The following is a 20355-nucleotide window of genomic DNA, read 5'->3' as shown; positions in this document are numbered from 1 at the left end:
TTGACCTTTGGCTGACAGACAGGAAACTTACTGAGGATAGCTGGAGACACATTTTTTCTGTAGGCAGCAGTTTTTCAGCAGCCCTGCTCTGTGTCTTTGGTGGGATGGATACCCTAAATCTCAAACCCTGACAGGTAAGCATTCTTTGGGTGGAAGTGGGGAGTGTGGTTTGCTCTTTGAAAAAGATTGATCTAAATTCTTGAACAGTGCCATTGTCTACTTGCAAATACATTTGTGTGTTGAAAAGGATATCAGTAACCTTTTAACTCCAAAGTATTTTTTCCTGTAGGAAATTTAAATTTTATTCCTTAGGGAAACTTTGTGATACCCATTCCTAATTGTTCTGAACAATTGTTCCTAATTGTTCTAGCAATGTATGGCTTTCAGTCACATCTGTCCAAAGCCACTTTGTAGGGATATATTTTAGTGAGCATGTACCTATAGGCACTAACTCTGTAGATATAAATCATCCCTGTAGGAAGTAAAATTGATATTTGAAAATGGACTTACAGATATATCAAGTTAAGAAACATTTTTTACATTTCCTGAAGATTCAAACCTGGATAAATGTTCATATTGCTAGGGCAGAATCTACTTTAAAAAGTATTATAGCCCATTTTGTTCAGCCCTCTGAAGATGTGGAATACTCTAGGAGGCATGTGTACTTACTTGTTAGGCAGTTCCAGAAGATGGAAGAAATACTTGTGATCCAGAGCTAATGATTAGAGGGTAAAGACATCACTGAAGCTATACTATAATGACCACTGACACCAGGCCTGGCTACCGCCTTAACTCAGTACATAGAGAACAGTGTTCTCAACATGGGGAACATATGTATACCTGTGGCGGATTCATTTTGATATTTGGCAAAACTAATACAATTATGTAAAGTTTAAAAATAAAATAAAAAAAAAACCCTCCCATATTTACAAAAAAAAAAAAAACATTCAATAATGTGAGAAAGGCCTCAAAGAGTTATTTATCTGAAGGGTTCTCTGCTTTCTGTCTCACATAAGCATGACAGGTGACAGTCATCGAGGGCCATGTATAATTCTTAGCATGTTAGATATAACAGTAACTCTTAATTCACTAAAAATATCTGTTAGGATGGCAAATGCCTCAAAGTACCATATTTATGGGATATCTGTATATCTACTTAAATTTGTAAATATGCAAATCATGAACAAATTACTTGACACACTCCACACAAACTGAACACCTCCTTTAGTATCATGGAGATAAAAACCCACTAATTTAACTGAGCCTTCTATCACTTCTGTTACTGACTTTTACATGGATTATCCTCAAAATTCAATGGAAACAGTAACAGACTTTATTTTCTTGGGCTCCAAAATCACTGCAGACAATGACTGCAGCCATGAAATTAAAATATGTTTGCTTCTTGAAAGGAAAGCTATGACAAACCTGGACAGTGTATTAGAAAGCAGACATCACTTTGCCGACAAAGGTTCATATAGTCAAAGTTACGGTTTTCCCATTAATTATGTATGGATGTGAGAAATGGACCATAAAGAAGGCTGAGTGCAGAAGAATTGATGCTTTTGAACTGTGGTGTTGGAGAAGACTCTTGAGATTCCTTTGGACTGCAAGGAAATCAAACCAGTCAATCCTAAAGGAAATCAGTTCTGAATATTCATTGGAAGGACTGATGCTGAAGCTGTAGCTCCGATACTTTGGCCACCTGTTGTGAAGAGCTGACTCATTTGAAAAGACCCTGATGCTGGGAAAGATTGAAGGCAGGAGGAGAAGGGGACGACAGAGAACAAGATGATTGGATGGTATAACCAACTCTATGGACATGAGTTTGAGCAGGCTCCAGGAGATGGTGAGGGATGGGGAGGCCTGGTGTGCTGAAGCCCATGGGGTCACAAAGAGTCAGAGTCAAACACGACTGAGTGACTGAACAAGAACAATCCTCAAAATTCAAAAGGTGGTGTGCTTAGTTGCTCAGTCATGTCTGACTCTTTTCAATCCCATGGATTGTAGCCCACCAGGCTTCTCTGTCCATGGGATTCTCCAGGCAAGATTACTGGAGTGGGTAGCCATTCCCTTCTCTAGGGGATCTTCCTGATTCAGGGTGTAGTATTGTTACATTTATAAATTAAAGTTTGATTTTATAAGTTAATAAGGAAATATGATTCCTATTAGAAAAATTGGCTACAAATTTTGCTGGATTGTAAGTGATCTTTCAAAAAAGGCAATGGCACCCCACTGTGAGCACCCCACTCTTGCCTGGAAAATCCCATGGATGGAGGAGCCTGGTAGGCTGCAGTCCATGGGGTCACAAAGAGTCGGACACGACTGCGCAACTTCACTTTCATTTTTCACTTTCATGCTTTGGAGAAGGAAATGGCAACCCACTCCAGTGTTCTTGCCTGGAGAATCCCAGGGATGGGGGAGCCTGGTGGGCTACCATCTATGGGGTCTCACAGAGTTGGACACGACTGAAGCGACTTAGCAGCAGCAGCAGCAGTAGCAGCAGTAAGTGATCTTTAAAGGAGGACATTCTGTACTCTGATCTAAATATCTTGTAGAGATTTCAGTTTCTATTGGGAGAAGTTGAGAATTTTTTTTTTCCTGGCGTTGTGTGATGAGAGATAAAATTACCTATAGTCACAAACATGTTAGAAGAACAGAATACGACCTCTGTTTATGCATGTATGTATGTGTATGTGGGGATACAAATCTAAAGAAAATTTGACTATATGAAAGTTTCTTTTTATTTTTCATTTTGATTTCCATTAAAAAGACTTTTTCTTTTGATTTTGTATTTTTGATGCTCCTGCTCCGTGAGTCTTTTTAGTGTAGTTCCATGAAGAAATATTTATTGATTGTGCTCTGCAGCTCAGAAATGTTTGCTAAATTTTAAATTTGGGTAAATTACTATAGATGTGTGATCAAGGTTCTAAAAGAAATGCATATCAGGGAATAAACCTAAAAATATTAATTTTATTATTTTAAAGCCTTCTAGGAACGATTAGGGCCAGAGAAGGCAATGGCAACCCACTCCAGTACTCTTGCCTGGAAAATCCCGTGGACCGAGGGGCCTGGTGGGCTGCAGTCCATGGGGTCGATAGGAGTCGGACATGGCTGAGTGACTTCACTTTATTTTTTTCACTTTCATGCACTGGAAAGGAAATGGCAACCCACTCCAGTGTTCTTGCCTGGAGAATCCCAGGGACAGGGGAGCCTGGTGGGCTGCCATCTATGGGGTCGCACAGAGTCGGACACGACTGAAGAGACTTAGCAGCAGCAGCAGCAGCAGCAGCAGCAGCAGCAGAAACAATTAGGGGACAAAATAAGTGTATTATCTCTAAGATTCCTTAGTATTACATGTTAAGGGCTAATGAATGGTACAGGTACGTTTCAAACTTATAAAAGCAGGTTTAGATCTTCTTCAGTTTCTATTCTAAATGATGAAAATTGAGGCATAGAGGCTTGAAACATTCTTAAGATTCATTTCTGTTAGCTATGTGATGCTTATTAAGACAGGAATTAGAGAGGTCATTTGGGATGACTTCCAACAAGCTAAAATTAAGAGAGGTCTGTAAATACTTTTTAGTTAATTGCCTTTTATATTATTGATATGCATCAGCTAGCTTTTATTCTACATGATTAGATGTGGTAATTTCAGAGGAAAAAGAAAATCAGGTTGATAACAGGATCTGTGAACTGAAAGCTCTTCAATCCTCTTATGAGACATCACTGAGAACACATTAATAAAGAGGGAAAACCACATGTGTTCTGAAAAGCCACAAATCTTGATCTATGTATGAATTCATTTCTACTAGTTCATTAACACACTTTTATTAAATTTGAAAAATAAAAACAATAAAAGTTGTTTGTTCAACAATATAATTTCTTGTCCTTTGGGTCTTAGATTAAGAAAAAACAGCAAGATGTGCTTGGTTTCTTAGAAGCTAACAAAATAGGATTTGAAGAAAAAGATATTGCAGCCAATGAAGAAAATCGGAAGTGGATGAGAGAAAATGTACCTGAAAACAGTCGACCAGCCACAGGATACCCCCTGCCACCTCAAATTTTCAATGAAAGCCAGTACCGTGGGGTAAGGAACCAATTAAAATTCTTGTTTTTTTCCAAATGTATTGCCTCAAACCCATTCTCTTTCTTTTACTTCCACCCCAAATCTCCATACAGTCATTTTTCCTGTTTATCCTTTGCATCCATCTTAGACATCTAGGGGTGTTTTGCCTTCTCAGTTCAGTTCAGTTCAGTCACTCAGTCATGTCTGACTCTTTGCAACCCCAAGAACTGCAGCACACCAGGACAGGCCTACCTGTCCATCGCCAACTCCTGGAGTTTATTCAAACTCATGTCCCTTGAGTTGGTAATGCCGTCTCATCCTCTGTAAGCCCCTTCTCTTCCTGCCTTCAATCTTTCCCAGCATCAGGGTTTTTCAAATGAGTCATTTCTTCGCAATCAGTTGGCCAAAGTATTGGAGTGTCAGCTTCAGCATCCGTCCTTCCAATGAATATTCAGGACTGACTTCCTTTAGGATGGAGTGGTTGGATCTCCTTGCTGTCCAAGGGACTCTCAAGAGTCTCCTCAAACACCACAGTTCAAAAGCATCAATTCTTTGGCACTCATCTTTCATTATAGTCCACCTTTCACATCCATACATGACTACTGGAAAAACTATAGCTTTGACTAGATGGACCTTTGTTGACAAATGTAATGTCTCTGCTTTTTAATATTCTGTCTAGGTTGGTCATAACTTTTCTTCCAAGGAGCAAGTGTCTTTTAACTTCATGGCTGCAGTCACCATCTGCAGTGATTTTTGGAGCCCTGCCCCCCAAAAAATAAAATAAAATCTGTCACTGTTTCCACTGTTTCCCCATCTATTTGCCATGAAGTGATGGGACTGGATGCTATGATCTTAGTTTTATGAATGTTGAGCTTTAAGACAATTTTTCACTCTCCTCTTTCACTTTCATCAAGAGGCTCTTTAGTTCTTCACTTTCTGCCATAAGGGTAGTTTCATTTGCATATTGGAGGTTATTGATATTTCTCCCAGCAATCTTGATTCCAGCTTGTGCTACATTTAGCCTAGCATTTATCATGATGTACTCTGCATGTAAGTTAAATAAGCAGGGTGACAATATACAGCCTTGATGTACTCCTTTCCCTATTTTGCCTGCTGCTGCTGCTAAGTCTCTTCAGTCATGTCCGACTCTGTGCGACCCCATAGATGGCAGCCCACCAGGCTCCCCTGTCCCTGGGATTCTCCAGGCAAGAACACTGGAGTGGGTTGCCATTTCCTTCTCCAGTGCATGAAAGTGAAAAGTGAAAGTGAAGTAGCTCAGTTGTATCCGACTCTTAACGACCCCATGGACTGCAGCCCACCAGGCTCTTCCATCCATGGGATTTTCCAGGCAAGAGTACTGGAGTGGGGTGCCATTTGCCTTCTACTCGGAGGGAAATGTATGAGTCGTTCACCAAAAAGTTATTGGTGAATATGTAAGTACAGACCAGAGCGTGATATTGTTTTAGTATGTTCATGAAGAAGCTGCTGTAAAGAGGTGAGCTGTTTTACTTATTTAGTTTGAAATTAGTTTAAAAAGAGGAATACCTTATTTTCTACTTAAAAGTAGTAAAGCTTTTATTTTGGTATCATTAATGAATTTTCTTTAAATTTTTAACTTATATATGGATTAGGGAAACAAAAGTAATTTTTACTTTGTGATTGATGTTTTCAAGTATGCCATCTTGGTTGTTGATGACAAGTCAACAAGGAAAGTTATGACCAACTGAGACAGCATATTAAAAAGCAGAGACATTACTTGGCTATGGTTTTTCCAGTAGTAATGTACGAATATGAGAATTGGACTATAAAGAAAGCTGAGCACCAAAGAATTGATGCTTTTGAACTGTGGTGTTGGAGAAGACTCTTGAGAGTCCCTTGGACTGCAAGGACATGCCACCAGTCCAGCCTAAAGGAGATCAGTCCTGGGTGTTCATTGGTAGGACTGATGTTGAAGCTGAAACTCCAATACTTTAGCCACCTGATGTGAAGAACTGACTCATTTGAAAAGACCCTGATGCTGGGAAAGATTGAGGGCAGGAGGAGAAGGGGATGACAAAGGATGAGTTGGTTGCGTGGCATCACCAACTCATGGGTTTGGGTGGACTCCGGGAGTTGGTGATGGACAGGGAGGCCTGACATGCTACGGTTCATGGGGTTGAAAAGAGTCGGATACGACTGAGTCACTGAACTGAACTGAACTTCCCTTTCAGTCTTATTTCATGAAAATCTCATACGCTTCCTCCAAACACAACACAGATTTATTATTCTTATGGCCATGGGCATGCCTAGCTAATATCTGGTCATCCATTAGTTCTGAAGACATCTCTACCTTTTAAAATTATTGTTATTTTTTATTATTTTATTTATTTCATAATTATTTATTTTTGTTTTATTTGCATAAATAATGCAGGAGAAATAGTGGTGAACTGGAACAACAGTTTCCTACCAAAAATAAGCAACCTGTTACTGGCATATAGTTGGCTACTTTGGGCTGTGAAGAAAGCTACTTCCCCTGAGGCAGACTTACATTCTATGCAGTATGAAGTAAGACATCAATTTCTGGTCTCACAGAACAGCATATCTTTTAACCCACATTAACTGGGGTCCAATAAGCCTTGCCTCTTGACTGCTCTTTACAGAATTCTAGCATTATGGAAGTTAACTAACCTGTCTGCCCCCAAAGATGTTAAGCAGTCAGATCATTTTAAATTAATTTCCCCTTTTCCTTCCAACCAACAAAGGTTGCATATTGCTAATTCTTCATGCCTTCTTTTTATCAAGGATTATGATGCCTTCTTTGAAGCCAGAGAAAATAATGCAGTGTATGCCTTTTTAGGTTTGACAGCCCCACCTGGTTCAAAGGTATGATTCAGTTTTCCTTTTCTTTGTAGGCCACTTTATTGCTGTTTTTTGTTTTTGTTTTTTTTTCAATCAGTAAAGTTTCCTTTAAGTACTCAGATTAAGCCAGAGGCAGTACAGCATAGCTAAAAGGAAATGCCCCTGCTCTGCATGCACTTAATCCCTAGTATGGTAAACAGATGTGCATAATCAAATACATTATGTATGTGGATAAGAGGTAGGCAGAGTGACTTTCCTGTCAAGCTGCCCAAGAAAGCAAATTTCTCACTGACCCATTCACAAATAAGTGGTTGGAAATTTTAAAGACTCCATTATCCCGGTTGTCATGTATGGGTCTACATAGACAGAAATCATCTTAGTTCATAGTAATCTTCTTGGCAGTATCTATTGTTTTTGTGTGAAAGCAAATGCCATAGTCATCTATTCAAATTTTAACTAAGAGCATCTGAGTCTCAAAACTGGTCACTAAATTGCTGGCTGAATTTGGAAATTTCCCCCTGCCAATGACAAAATTTTTTGAATGGCAGAGTTCCCAGGGGAGACCATATAAAGAAAAAAGTCGATAATTAAATTGCCAATTTGAAGAAAAATCTCAAAGCAATGGACTTTAAATATGCCTTTGCTTTTTACCATATTTCTTCTCCACAAAGGCTAGTTTAATAAAAATGTGTGTCCCCTGCTGGCATTTTACATTTTGCTTTTAGAAGTTAATTTTATGTTAAACAGATTCTTCACACTCCAGCTCCTTCTCCAATTTTGAGTCTGTATTATTGTCTATGTTTTCACTAGAGACCATTTACAGGCATTTTTGAGCTACTATGAAATTCTGTTCCCTTGCCAAACTTTGTTTTACCATGGATAAAATGTAGTATCTTAGGCTTTATATAATTCAAATTGTAGGAAATCTTAGGTAAGGCATTTTTCTTTAAACAAGTTGTGTGCATGCTAAGTCTCTTCAGTCATGTCCAACTTTTTTGTGACCCTATAGACTGTAGGCCGGAGAAGGCATTGGCACCCCACTCCAGTACTTTTGCCTGGAAAATCCCACGGACGGTGGAGCCTGGTAGGCTGCAGTCCATGGGGTCGCTAAGAGTCGGACATGACCGAGCGACTTCACTTTCACTTTTCACTTTCATGCGTTGAAGAAGGAAATGGCAACCCACTCCAATGTTCTTGCCTGGAGAATCCCTGGAACGCGGGAGCCTGGTGGGCTGCCCTCTATGGGGTCACACAGAGTCGGACACGACTGAAGTGACTTAGCATAGCATAGCATAGCATAGACTGTAGGCTGCCAGACTCCTCTTTTCATGAGATTCTCCAGGCAGGAATACTGGAGTGGGTTGCCATGCTGTCTTCCAAGGGATCTTCCCAACCCAGTGATTGAACCTGCATCTCTTACATCTCTTGCCTTGGCAGGAGGGTTCTTTACCACTAGCGCCACCTTGGGAAGCCCTTAAACAAGTTAGTAAAACCCAAATTGTCTCTGATTTCAGTGCATATATTAAAGAAAGTATGAAAGGAAGGATAGTCCATTTTCTATGACTGATGACTTTCAATGAAAAGTGGAAGTTATTCATTCATTTATTCATTCAGTAAATATTTACTGAGTGTCAATTATTGACTTGATATTGATGGTAGGGCAAATACAGAGAATACAGCATAATCTCTATCTTTAAAGTGTTTATAACCTAGAGAGGGACATGTATGCAGATAATTATACAATGAATATGTCTACAAATAATTATGATATACTGTGGTAAATTCTATATGATTGGTATGAATAAAGTTTAGTAGGCATCCAGAAGAAATAATCATAAATTACTATTAAGGAGTTTGGGGAAGATTTCACAGAGGAATTCACATTTGAGCTATTAGGGATTCCAAAATACTGAAGTAACACTGTCTTTCACAGAGGTTGCAGCAGGAACCACTGCATTTGGATATAGCTGCACCTGATGGTATATTTGGGGAGCAGCAGTGTGGTGTAGCATGAACCTAGCATCAGTTCAGTGCAGTTCAGTCACTCAGCCGTGTCCGACTCTTTGTGACCCCATGAATCGCAGCACGCCAGGCCTCCCTGTCCATCACCAACTCCCGGAGTTCACTCAGACTCACGTCCATCGACTCAGTGATGCCATCCAGCCATCTCATCCTCTGTCGTCCCCTTCTCCTCCTGCCCCCAATTCCTCCCAGCATCACAGTCTTTTCCAGTGAGTCAGCTCTTCGCATGAGGTGGCCAAAGTACTGGAGTTTCAGCTTTAGCATCATTCCTTCCAAAGAAATCCCAGGGCTGATCTCCTTCAGAATGGACTGGTTGGATCTCCTTGCAGTCCAAGGGACTCGAAAGTGTCTTCTCCAACACCACAGTTCAAAAGCATCAATTCTTTGGTGCTCAGCCTTCTTCAAAGTCCAACTCTCACATCCATATATGACCACAGGAAAAACCATAGCCTTGACTAGATGAAACTTTGTTGGCAAAGTAATGTATCTGCTTTTGAATATGCTATCTAGGTTGGTCATAAGTTTCCTTCCAAGGAGTAAGCGTCTTTTAATTTCATGGCTGCAGTCACCATCTGCAGTGATTTTGGAGCCCCCAAAAATAAAGTCTGACACTGTTTCCACTGTTTCCCCATCTATTTTCCATGAAGTGATGGGCCCAGGTGCCATGATCTTCATTTTCTGAATGTTGAGCTTTAAGCCAGCTTTTTCACTCTCCACTTTCACTTTCATCAAGAGGCTTTTTAGTTCCTCTTCTCTTTCTGCCATAAGGGTGGTGTCATCTGTATATCTGAGGTTATTGATATTTCTCCCGGCAATCTTGATTCCAGCTTGTGTTTCTTCCAGTCCAGCATTAATAGGACATATTAAATAAAATAAGATGCATTAGGAGGTGAGATTGGCTAGGAAGGTTGGGACCAGATTATGAATGCTGTGCTAAATACTTTCAACTTCATCTTCTAGGCATGTAAAAGCCATGGTATGGAATGAGGGAAGGCAATGAGGTGATTATATCTGTATTTTAAAATGTGATTTGATCTTTGTGTTAAGAAAATAAATTTCGCAGCTCTGTGGATTGTGAAACATTGAATAAATGAGATATTAGAGTTGGGCTGACCCATTAGAGGGTACGTTAAGAGTCCAGAAGAGAAGACCCAAAGTGGGACAGCAGCTATGGAAAAGAAAAGTTGGATTTAAGAGGCACAGAAAAATCACTTGTGATAGAATTTGGCAGTTTACTAGATTCTTGTGTATGAAAAGAATTGGGAAGGATTGAAGCAATCTCTAAGGCTTCTAACCTGGGTGATTGGGAAATAAAGCGAAAGTCATGGAGGAAACAGAAAAGTGAGTGGTCCAAGGGAGGGGTTAGTCTTGGAAAGGAGAGGGTATGTAGTTTTCTTCTGAGACTGGAAAAAATGAGGAAAGAAAGATGAAAATAGAACTTTTAATGTGCAAGGGAGTTTAGGGAAGTTCATATTTGAAAATGTTTTTTAGTATGAGGTAGGAAGAAAAATCATCTGCTAGGAAGAATGGGAAATTCATTGAGAATTGAAAGTATTCACTTGCTGAAAATAATAATAATAATAAGCTAAAGAATAGGCTAAAACCATGGATGGAATGATGGCTTAGCAAGATGAAAGGCCCAGATGAAGTTAGAGCTGATGAGCCCATTATGAAGCCAGTCAACTTATTTATAGTGTTTTTTTCATCCTTGTTTAACCCTAGAAGTAGGAATAGAGTAAATGAACAGCGGATATTATCAAGGATTGAACTAGAGGGAGCTGATAGATTGGAATAACAAAAAGCTGTCCAGAATTGACAGTGGAGTTGAGGGTAGATTGGTAATAGGGAGACTTTAAATATTAGTATTTAATAGGTTTTTCTCAAGATTAAAAGTGATAAATTTTATATCAGAAGAGTTTTCCCCTTTAATTTAACAAGACAATAAGTCTTCCAGAAAGAACTGGCTGAAAAGAAAGTATAGAAAATAAGATATACAGCTAAGTAACCCACATTGGAAAAGTGCAGTCATAATAAAAGAAATGTGATAAAAGTAGATAGAGTACTCATCTGTGAAGTTAACACATATAAAAGAGTGACAATGTTCAATGCTGAGAAGGGTGCACTGAAACATATTCTCTCATATATTACTGATGATGGTATAAATTGGTACTACTGTTTGAAAACCAAAATGGCAAATATATATTAGGGACCTAAAAAATGTTTACAATTCTTCATCCAGTAATTTTACTGGGTATTAAAGCCTATTGAAATAATTTTATACATGGAAAAGGCTTTATGAATAAAAAAATAAAAATGTTATTTATATCTTAAGAAATTTGTAAACAAGTTAAATATCTAAAAATAGGATCAACAAAAATGGTTTATCCACTTAATGAACTCATGTTCTCATTAAAAAATGATAGTTTGTGAAAAGATACATTATAGTGAGCTACAGAATTCTTTTTATTGTATAATTAACATTCTAATTACATTTAAAATATATTTATAGGGCAAAAGAGAATAGAATCATAACTAATAATATGACTATTTTTCCCTTTCTTTTCCAAATAATTAAAATACATTCTCTTTATATTTAAAAATTATTGAAAGCCAGTGCACTGGAAAACTTTTATTTAAAAGTACCCAATAGCAAATAGTTCCATAAAGCAAGGAATCCTATTTAAGAAAATTATTTTTTTATTCTTTTGAATATTGGATGCATTTCAACATAATATATAAAGATATTTACTATTTACTTTTTTTGCTATTTACTATTTTATTAATAAAAACTATAATTTCTTAGCACTAGCATTTCTTACATTTCAGTAGAGTTGATAGTTTTTATATGGAATAAAATAACTGATATATTTTTACTAAAATATAAAAATCCAGTGATGTGGAAAAGCCATGTTCACTAACATGTTGAAGGACCAAAACATGCTGGTTAAAGAAGTATTCTCACTGACTTTGAACCACCTGGCTCTAGGGAGAAGCCATGAAAATCTGCCTCTACTGTGAGATTTAAAACATTCCCATTTCTACTAAATCTATTCCATTTTACTACATCTCCAAGGGAAACTGTATGTTAATAACATTTAGCTGTGGTGTTGGTCTTGTTACTTTCCACTTAATCCTGAAAGTGGAAAGAAGAAAGGTAGGAAAAAAATACGGATATCTGCAATGAACCAAGCACTGAGCTACACATTTCACATTCATCTCATTTTATCTTTATTCCACCCTTAAGAGCTAGGTATCCTCAATGCCATTTTACAGAGAAGGAAACTGATACTCAGATAATTTAAGTAATTTGACCAAGACTACATAATAATTGAGTAACAGATATGGAATTTGAGCCCAGGATTATATGACTCAAAACCAATGCATTTATAGAATGATGTTTATAGTGGGAGTAGAGGTAAAGAACACATCATATTCCTATTTCTAAAGCTCTCTGGTTGATTAAATAACTCATGATTCTATAAATACTAGACACTTACTTTTACATAATAATAAAGCTTTTAGCACAATTTACATATTTTATGAATAAAATATATTTTAAAAAGTAAACAATTTTAATATATAGTATATTTTATATTTAAATATAAGTATAGTGTATTTAATATACTATAATTACAGGTTATATTTAAGAATATATAATATAGTATGTATATTTAAGTATATATAATATAATATACTTATGAGTAAATATAAGTATAGTATATATTTACATATAGTATATTAAATAGTATGTGTTCTTAAAGACAAATTACAAAGAATTTTTAATTGCCTTTTGTTTTGGATTTTTGTGCTAGTAATTTATTCCATTATAAAGGATAACTGAAAGCTACACAGTTTGTGACAAATTACAGTAAAGATTGATAAGTGTGACTTTAGGGAACTAGGCTATCTCCAAAATACTAGTTACTCAGGTATTAGGTATTAGGTGATCGTAAGAAGAAGGACATTACATTAGTCACATAATCACATTTTTATACCTTTGCTTCCCCACCTATATATGCTAGGCCATTGAAGGGTTTTGGTATAAAATTCATTGTGCTGTGTGAGGAAATATTTAGAAGCTTGTTTAATAAAATGAAACAAAATACATAACGTGGGTCTAAGACATACTCATTTTGACAGCCAAACACTACCTTAGAAATTTCAAAAGAGCTTAGGACCGTGAGTCAATAGTGTATTACATCTGTTTTGTTAAGGATATATTAAGAATGAATTACACTGTCTTCTGGTTTCTTTCTATCATTTTTACTCCTTTTTTTTTTGGTGGGGGGGGTAAAAATGTAGCACCTTTTATTTTTCCTTTCTTCTGGTGTTAGCATCAGAGGCTTATTTTGGAATATTCAAGTGCTTTCACTCCTCCTGATAGTCTATTAGAGACAGGTGTTTAGGTGCTGATTTTCTAGTATATATGATTTCTATAATTCAAATCTGAGGTTTCTTTCACCAAATTCACTCATGCCACCCATCTTTATTTCTATATATTTTTCCTTGAATTGTATTTTGTGTCGAGTACTATCTTAAGTGCCAGAGCACACCTATAGGTCAGAGTTCCTATGGTAGAAGTACTTACTGTCCATAGGAACTGCTATGAAATATAAAAACAGCATTTTAGCAAATAACACATTTTCTAAGTATCTTAAGCCTTAATTTAACAAAACTCAGCAGACTGGAAACTGTAGATGACAATGCTTTTGAACACTGAATTTTTGTGAAAAATCACTCAAAAAGGAAATTAGCTACTTTTAAATAAAATGGTAACTATACTTGACACAAGTGTAAATCATGCGCTTTTATGGAATTGTAGACAGTTCTCTATTACATCTGTTTCTAGGCAGAAGTTTCTATATTATAGTTTTTCTATTAAGAATTTTTAAGCCATCTTTTTCTGGGGGCTATTTTTCTGATTTTAAATATTCTTAGTGATTTGAGATAATATAGTTTACTAAAAATACACATGGATGTCTGTTTTATGATATTTAAATCTGTTCTTTTTTTTTTTTTTCCATTTCAGGAAGCAGAAGCTCAGGCAAAGCAGCAAGCATGAATCTTAAATATTCTCCCTTAAGCATCCTAAAAAAGGAGTCTCCATTGCTTTTTATAAAATATCAAAATTATCATGGCTTCAAAAGAAATAGGCTTAATGTTGAAATAATTGATTAGTTTGTACTTTCACATGCAAACAGTTAAAATGAATACATAATTAAAATGTTAATATTGTGATGAGGAAAGTAGGAAATGAACATGAAATTTTAAGTAGGTGTCATGGAATACTATTGTTGTCTGCTAAGGCATTTTATGTACTTCAGTGATTTTAAAAAGCAAGTACCTGTTCCCTTTTTTGGTATTATTATTGCAGTTTAATTATATCTGTATCTCTTCATTGAATAATTTTAAAAGGCGAGTGAGAATTTGTCTCTTGTTCCCAAATGCCTCATTAATTTTAGTGAACAAAAGTCTGTACCTTTTTAATGTGAAATTATTGTGACTAAAAAGTAGTTGCAGTTAATGTTTATGATATGTCATGCATTGTAATTTCCTGTGGTATTTATAACATTCCCATTCCTTTGTAGTTAAAAGTTTAGAAGAGTTCTATGTACTGAATCACAGGTTTTCTAGGCTTCTAAATGTAGCCTTTCATTGCATATTTCAGTGACCAGAACAGATGACCTCCCACACACACAAAAAAGATGTATTCAGTTGAAAAGTTTCTTGCTTAACCACAAAGTTTCTTGCTTTACTTTCATGCAGTAATGTTGCTAAGCTGCTTGCCCTGGAGAAATATGCATATGTAGGTTATGGAAGTGGGATGGCAAATAAGTTTAAAATGGCATCCTTTTCCAAAGAACTCAGACTTTTAATTAACTTTTAAAATAGATTGGAAATGTTTCCCCTTTTAAAGCAACTTATGATCATGAATGCCACTATCTCTGATATTTTTGTTTCAGCTTATTGTATGAGTGCATTAATCTAAGCAGAGAATCTTTTCTATGCCTTTATTCCAGTGAATACCATAAGTATCAGACAAAAGGATCAATTTTTTAAATATTAATTTTGAAAATTTCTTAGAAGACAAGAAACATTATGGCCTACATCAGCCAAAAGACATGTATATTGTGCTTTAGTTCCACACTACTATTGTACTTTGGTTCCACATTACTGAAAGCAGACACATTTTACTTTAAATTACTTTATCATATCATTTGATGTATGCAAGTCTGTGCTGTTTGCCAAAATCAACATATAATGAAGACATGGCTTTGCTAACTGAAATTTAAACTTGATGCAATGTTTTAAAATAAACTCAGTACTTTCAAAAACATAATTTTTGTGTTCATAGAGTTTCTAAATAGTGCAATAATAATTTTAGGTGGGTAATACACTTTTTAGATAGTGGGAAAGGAGAAAAGAGAAAATAACAGAAAACACGTTGAATACACTTTCTAAATTTCTCATTTAGGGCTCTGAATTTTGCAATATACACTGGAGTCAAACAAAGAATTATTTTGTGTGCAAAATTATGCTGTGGAGAGCTCTAGAGTAAACAGGGTATTTTGTAATAAATTCTGGAAAATGCTAAAACATTTTTTATCAATATTTTCTCCTGAGCTTTATTAAATGCAGATGATGATACTTGCAGTATTTTATGTGGGCATTTTTGCTTTTCTTTTAGTTTCAAATAATCAGTACTGTCAAAAACAGACATTCTTTAAAAATAGATGGCATTTTTGAGATATTTATATCTAGCGATACTGCTGCTACATATATATGTAAAGTAAAATGCTGAATTGAGTCTTTGCAAATTGAAATCTTTCTTTTTGTCAGCTGAGTACTATGTGTCCTATAGATATAAAAAAAGCAAGTGAAATTCTGAATATTAGGAAGTGCCTTCAAGACCATGCTGATTTTGGTCACTGCCCCCTGTACAATGTTATGAACCTTCTTCCATAGTTCCTCAGACACTCTGCCTACCAGATCTAATCCCTTGAATCTATTTGTCACCTCCACTGTATAATCATAAGGGATTTGATTTGGGACATACCTGAGTGGCCTAGTAATTTTTTCTTACTTTCTTCAATTTAAGTTAGAATTTTGAAATAAGGAGCTCATAATCTGAACCACAGTCAGCTCCAGGTCTTGTTTTTGCCAACTGTATAGAGCTTCTCCATCTTTGGCTGCAAAGAATATAATCAATCTGATTTCAGTATTCACCATTTGGTAATGTCCATGTGTAGAGCCATATCTTGTGTTGTTGGAAGAGGGTGTTTCCTATACCCAATGTGTTATCTTGGCAAAACTGTTAGCCTTTGCCTTGCCTCATTTTGTACTCCAAGGCTAAACTTGTTTATGTCTCCAGATATCTCTTGACTTCTACTTTTGCATTCTAATCCCCTATGATGAAAAGGACATCATTAGGTTTGTGTGTGTGTGTGTGTGTGTGTGTGTGTGTGTTAATTCTAGAAGATCTTGTAGATCTTCAGAGAACCAATCAACTTCATCTTTTTCAGCATTAATGGTTGGGGCATAGTCTTGGATTATTGTCATGTTGAATGGTCTGCTTCAAAATGAACTGAGATAATTTTGTTTCTGAGATTGCACTCAAATACTGCATTTCAGACTCTTTTTTTGACTATGAGGGATATTCCATTTCTTCTAAGGGATTCTCACCCACAGTAGTAAATATAGTCATCTGAATTAAGAATAGCAAGGAGAGATAAGAAAGCCTTTCTCAGTGATCAATGCAAAGAAATAGAGGAAAACAATAGAATGGGAAAGACTAAGATCTCTCCAAGAAAATTAGAGATACCAAGGGAATATTTCACGCAAAGATGGGCTCGATGAAGGACAGAAATGGTATGGACCTAATAGAAGCAGAAAATATTAAGAAGAGGTGGCAAGAATACACAGAAGAACTGTACAAAAAGATCTTCACGACCCAGTTAATTATGATGCTGTCGTCACTCACATAGAACCAGACATCCTGGAATGTGAAGTCAAGGGGGCCTTAGGAAGCATCATTACAAACAAAGGTAGTGAAGATGATGGAATTCCAGTTGAGCTATTTCAAATCCTAAAAGATGATGCTGTGAAAGTGCTGCACTCAATATGCCAGCAAACATGGAAAACTCAGCAGTGGCCACAGGACTGGAAAAGGTCAGTTTTCATTCCAATCCCAAAGAAAGGCAATGCCAAAGAATGTTGAAACTACTGCACAATTGCACTCATCTCGCACGCTAGTAAAGTAATGCTCACAATTCTCCAAGCCAGGCTGCAGCAATATTTGAACTGTGAACTTCCAGATGTTCAAGCTGGTTTTAGAAAAGGAAGAGGAACCAGAGATCAAATTGCCAACATCCAATGGATCATTGAAAAAGCAAGAGAGTTCCAGAAAAACATCTACTTCTGTTTTATTGACTGTGCCAAAGCCTTTGACTGTGTGGATTACAATAAATGTGGAAAATTCTGAAAGAGATGGGAATACCAGACCACCTGATCTGCCTCTTGACAAAAATGTATGCAGGTCAGGAAGCAATAGTTAGAACTGGGCATGGAACAACAGACTGGTTCCAAATAGGAAAAGGCTGTATATTGCCACCCTGCTTATTTAACTTATATGCAGTGTACATCATGAGAAATGCTGGGCTGCAGGAAGCACAAGCTGGAAACAAGATTGCTAGGAGAAATATAAATAACCTCAGATATGCAGATGACACCACCCTTATGGCAGAAAGTGAAGAGGAACTAAAGAGCCTCTTGATGAAAGTGAAAGAGGAGAGTGAAAAAGTTGGCTTAAAGCTGAACATTCAGAAAACTAAGATCATGGCATCTGGTCCCATCACTTCATGGCAAATAGATGGGAAAACAATGGAAGCAGTAGCTGACTTTGTCTTTTTGGACTCTAAAGTCACTGCAGATGGTGATTGCAACCATGAAATTAAAAGACAGTTACTCCTTGGAAAGAAAGTTATGACCAACCTAGATAGCGTATTAAAAGCAGAGACATTACTTTGCCAACAAAGGGCCATCTAGTCAAGGCTATGGTTTTTCCAGCGGTCATGTACGGATGTGAGAATTGGACTGTGAAGAAAGCTGAGTGCTGAAGAACTGATGGTTTTGAACTGTGGTGTTGGAGAAGACTCTTGAGAATCCCTTGGACTGCAAGGAGATCCAACCAGTCCATCCTAAAGGAGATCAGTCCTGAGTGTTCACTGGTAGGACTGATGTTGAAGCTGAAACTCCAGTATTTTGGCCACCTTATGTGAAGAGTGGACTCATTTGAAAAGACCCTGATGCTGGGAAGTTTGAGGGCAGGAGGAGAAGAGGACAACAGAGGATGAGATATTTGAATGGCATCGCTGACTCAATGGACATGACTTTGAGTAGACTCTGGGAACTGGTGTTGGACAGGGAGGCCTGGCGTGCTGCAGTTCATGGGGTCACAAAGTCAGACACAACTGAGCGACTAAACTAAACTGAACTGAATTAAATTTGCTCATTCCCATCCATTTTAGTTCTCTGATTCCTAAGATGTCGATGTTCACTCTAGCCATCTCTTGCTTGACCATGTCCAATTTACCTTGATTCATGGACCTAACATTTCAGTTTCCTATGCAATAGGAAAAGCCATCAGACTTTACTTTCACCACCAGACACATCCTCAACTGAGCGTTGTTTCCCCCTTTGCCTGGCTTCTTCATTCTTTCTGGAGCTATTAGTAATTGCCCTCTTCTCTTCTCCAGTAGCATATTGGACACCTCCCAACCTGGTGGGCTCAACTGGTGTCATATCTTTTTGCCTTTTCATACTGTTCATGGGGTTCTCAGGTCAAGAATATTGGAGTAGTTTGCCCTTTCCTCCTCCAGTGGACCACTTTTTGTCTGAACTCTTCACTATGATCCATATGTCTTTGGGTGGCCCTGCATGCTTGGCTCATAGCTTCACTGAGTTATGAAATGGTTAAGTCAGTCAAAACAAACAGGTTTGTTCATGTAGATGGGGCTTGGGGGGAATTATGGATAATTCCATTTCTTTTCACTTTCACTCATAATAGAGGAAATATATGCAAATCACATATGGTTTTAGTACTCTTGCCTGGAAAATCCCATGGATGGAGAAGCTTGATAGGCTGCAGTCCATGGGGTCGCTAGAAGTCAGACACGACTGATCGAATTCACTTTCACTTTTCACTTTCATGCATTGGAGAAGGAAATGGCAACCCACTCCAATGTTCTTGCCTGGAGAATCCCAGAGACGGGGGAGCCTGGTGGGCTACCATCTCTAGGGTGGCACAGAGTCAGACACGACTGAAGCGACTTAGCAGCAGCAGCAAGCATTAGTAAAATATTAAATGAAGGCATTGGAGAAGACTGCATATTAAATTTATAATAACTAGCTTGAAGTAAAGGTGGGGAAAAACAAATTAAGTATCTGTTGTAGTGACTGACCTTTCAGCAAGTGGTACATAGCCTTTCCAACTCCATTCTACATTTTTTTGTTGTTTCCTACAATGGGTTTGATATGCTCTGAGAAAATTAAAAAAAAAAGGAAAAAAAGCATTCTCTGTAATAAAAAAAAAAAACTTTAAAAATCTTACTTGCTATATTTTATAATATCTAAGTTTTAAAATGCTGCTATGAATGGTAGTTAAATTAATCATTCAACCCATATTTTTAATTACAAACTGTATTTTGTTGTTTAGTCGCTAAGTTGTGTTCAACTCTTGCAATTAATATACAGTAGGCACTTATAATTATTATTATTATTATTATTTTTGGAAGGGGACTTCCCTGATAGTTCAGTTGGTAAAGAATCCACCCACAATGCAGGAGACATTTGATTCCTGGGTCAGAAAAATCCGCTGGAGAAGGGATAGGCTACCCACTCCAGTATTCTGGCCTGGAGAATTCCATGGACTGTATAGTCCATGGGGTTACAAAGAATCTTTCACTTTCAGGCACTTTTTTAGGGGTAAAAATACTAACATGGATACGACATTATCTCTACTCTTAAGAAACTAATTATTTACTGTGGAATGATGTACAAATTACTAGGTATTTCTAAAGATAGAAAGATAAGGATCATATAGAAAGATAAGGGTGATATAGAAAGATAAGGAAGTGGTGCTGAGAGAATTTAGAAGAGATATCTTATTATGTGTTGGTCAATATAAAAGGTGATCAGGCATACTTTCCTATTTGTTGTTTAGTCACTAAGTCATGTCCAACTCTTTTGTGACCCCCTGGACTATAGTCTGCCAGGTTCCTCTGTCCATGGGATTTCCCAGACAAGAATACTAGAGTGGGTTGCCCTTTCCTTCTCCAAGGAATCTTCCCAACCCAGGGATCAGACCCATGCTTCCTGCATTGGCAGATGGATTCTCTGTCACTGAGCCACCAGAGAAGCCCATACTTTCC

General features: G+C 37.2%; 1 protein-coding gene across 2 annotated transcripts in view; it reads left to right on the top strand.

The window, feature by feature from the left end:
• The window catches only part of SH3BGRL (SH3 domain binding glutamate rich protein like), a 133151-nt gene extending 117885 nt beyond the window's left edge, over positions 1–15266 (top strand). For both annotated transcript variants that reach the window (XM_061409609.1, XM_061409608.1), the window contains exons 2-4: positions 3902–4087; positions 6848–6928; positions 13956–15266. In XM_061409609.1, coding sequence (XP_061265593.1) covers positions 3902–4087; positions 6848–6928; positions 13956–13988 — 300 coding nt within the window. In that variant the 3' untranslated portion in view covers positions 13989–15266. The remainder of the gene's footprint in view (positions 1–3901; positions 4088–6847; positions 6929–13955) is intronic.
• The last annotated feature ends 5089 nt before the right edge of the window (positions 15267–20355 follow it).

The sequence above is a fragment of the Bos javanicus genome, chromosome X, assembly GCF_032452875.1.
Source record: "Bos javanicus breed banteng chromosome X, ARS-OSU_banteng_1.0, whole genome shotgun sequence".
Lineage (NCBI taxonomy): Eukaryota > Metazoa > Chordata > Mammalia > Artiodactyla > Bovidae > Bos > Bos javanicus.
Note: the sequence above shows the minus strand (reverse complement) of the source record. Positions and strands in the feature narration are given on the sequence as shown.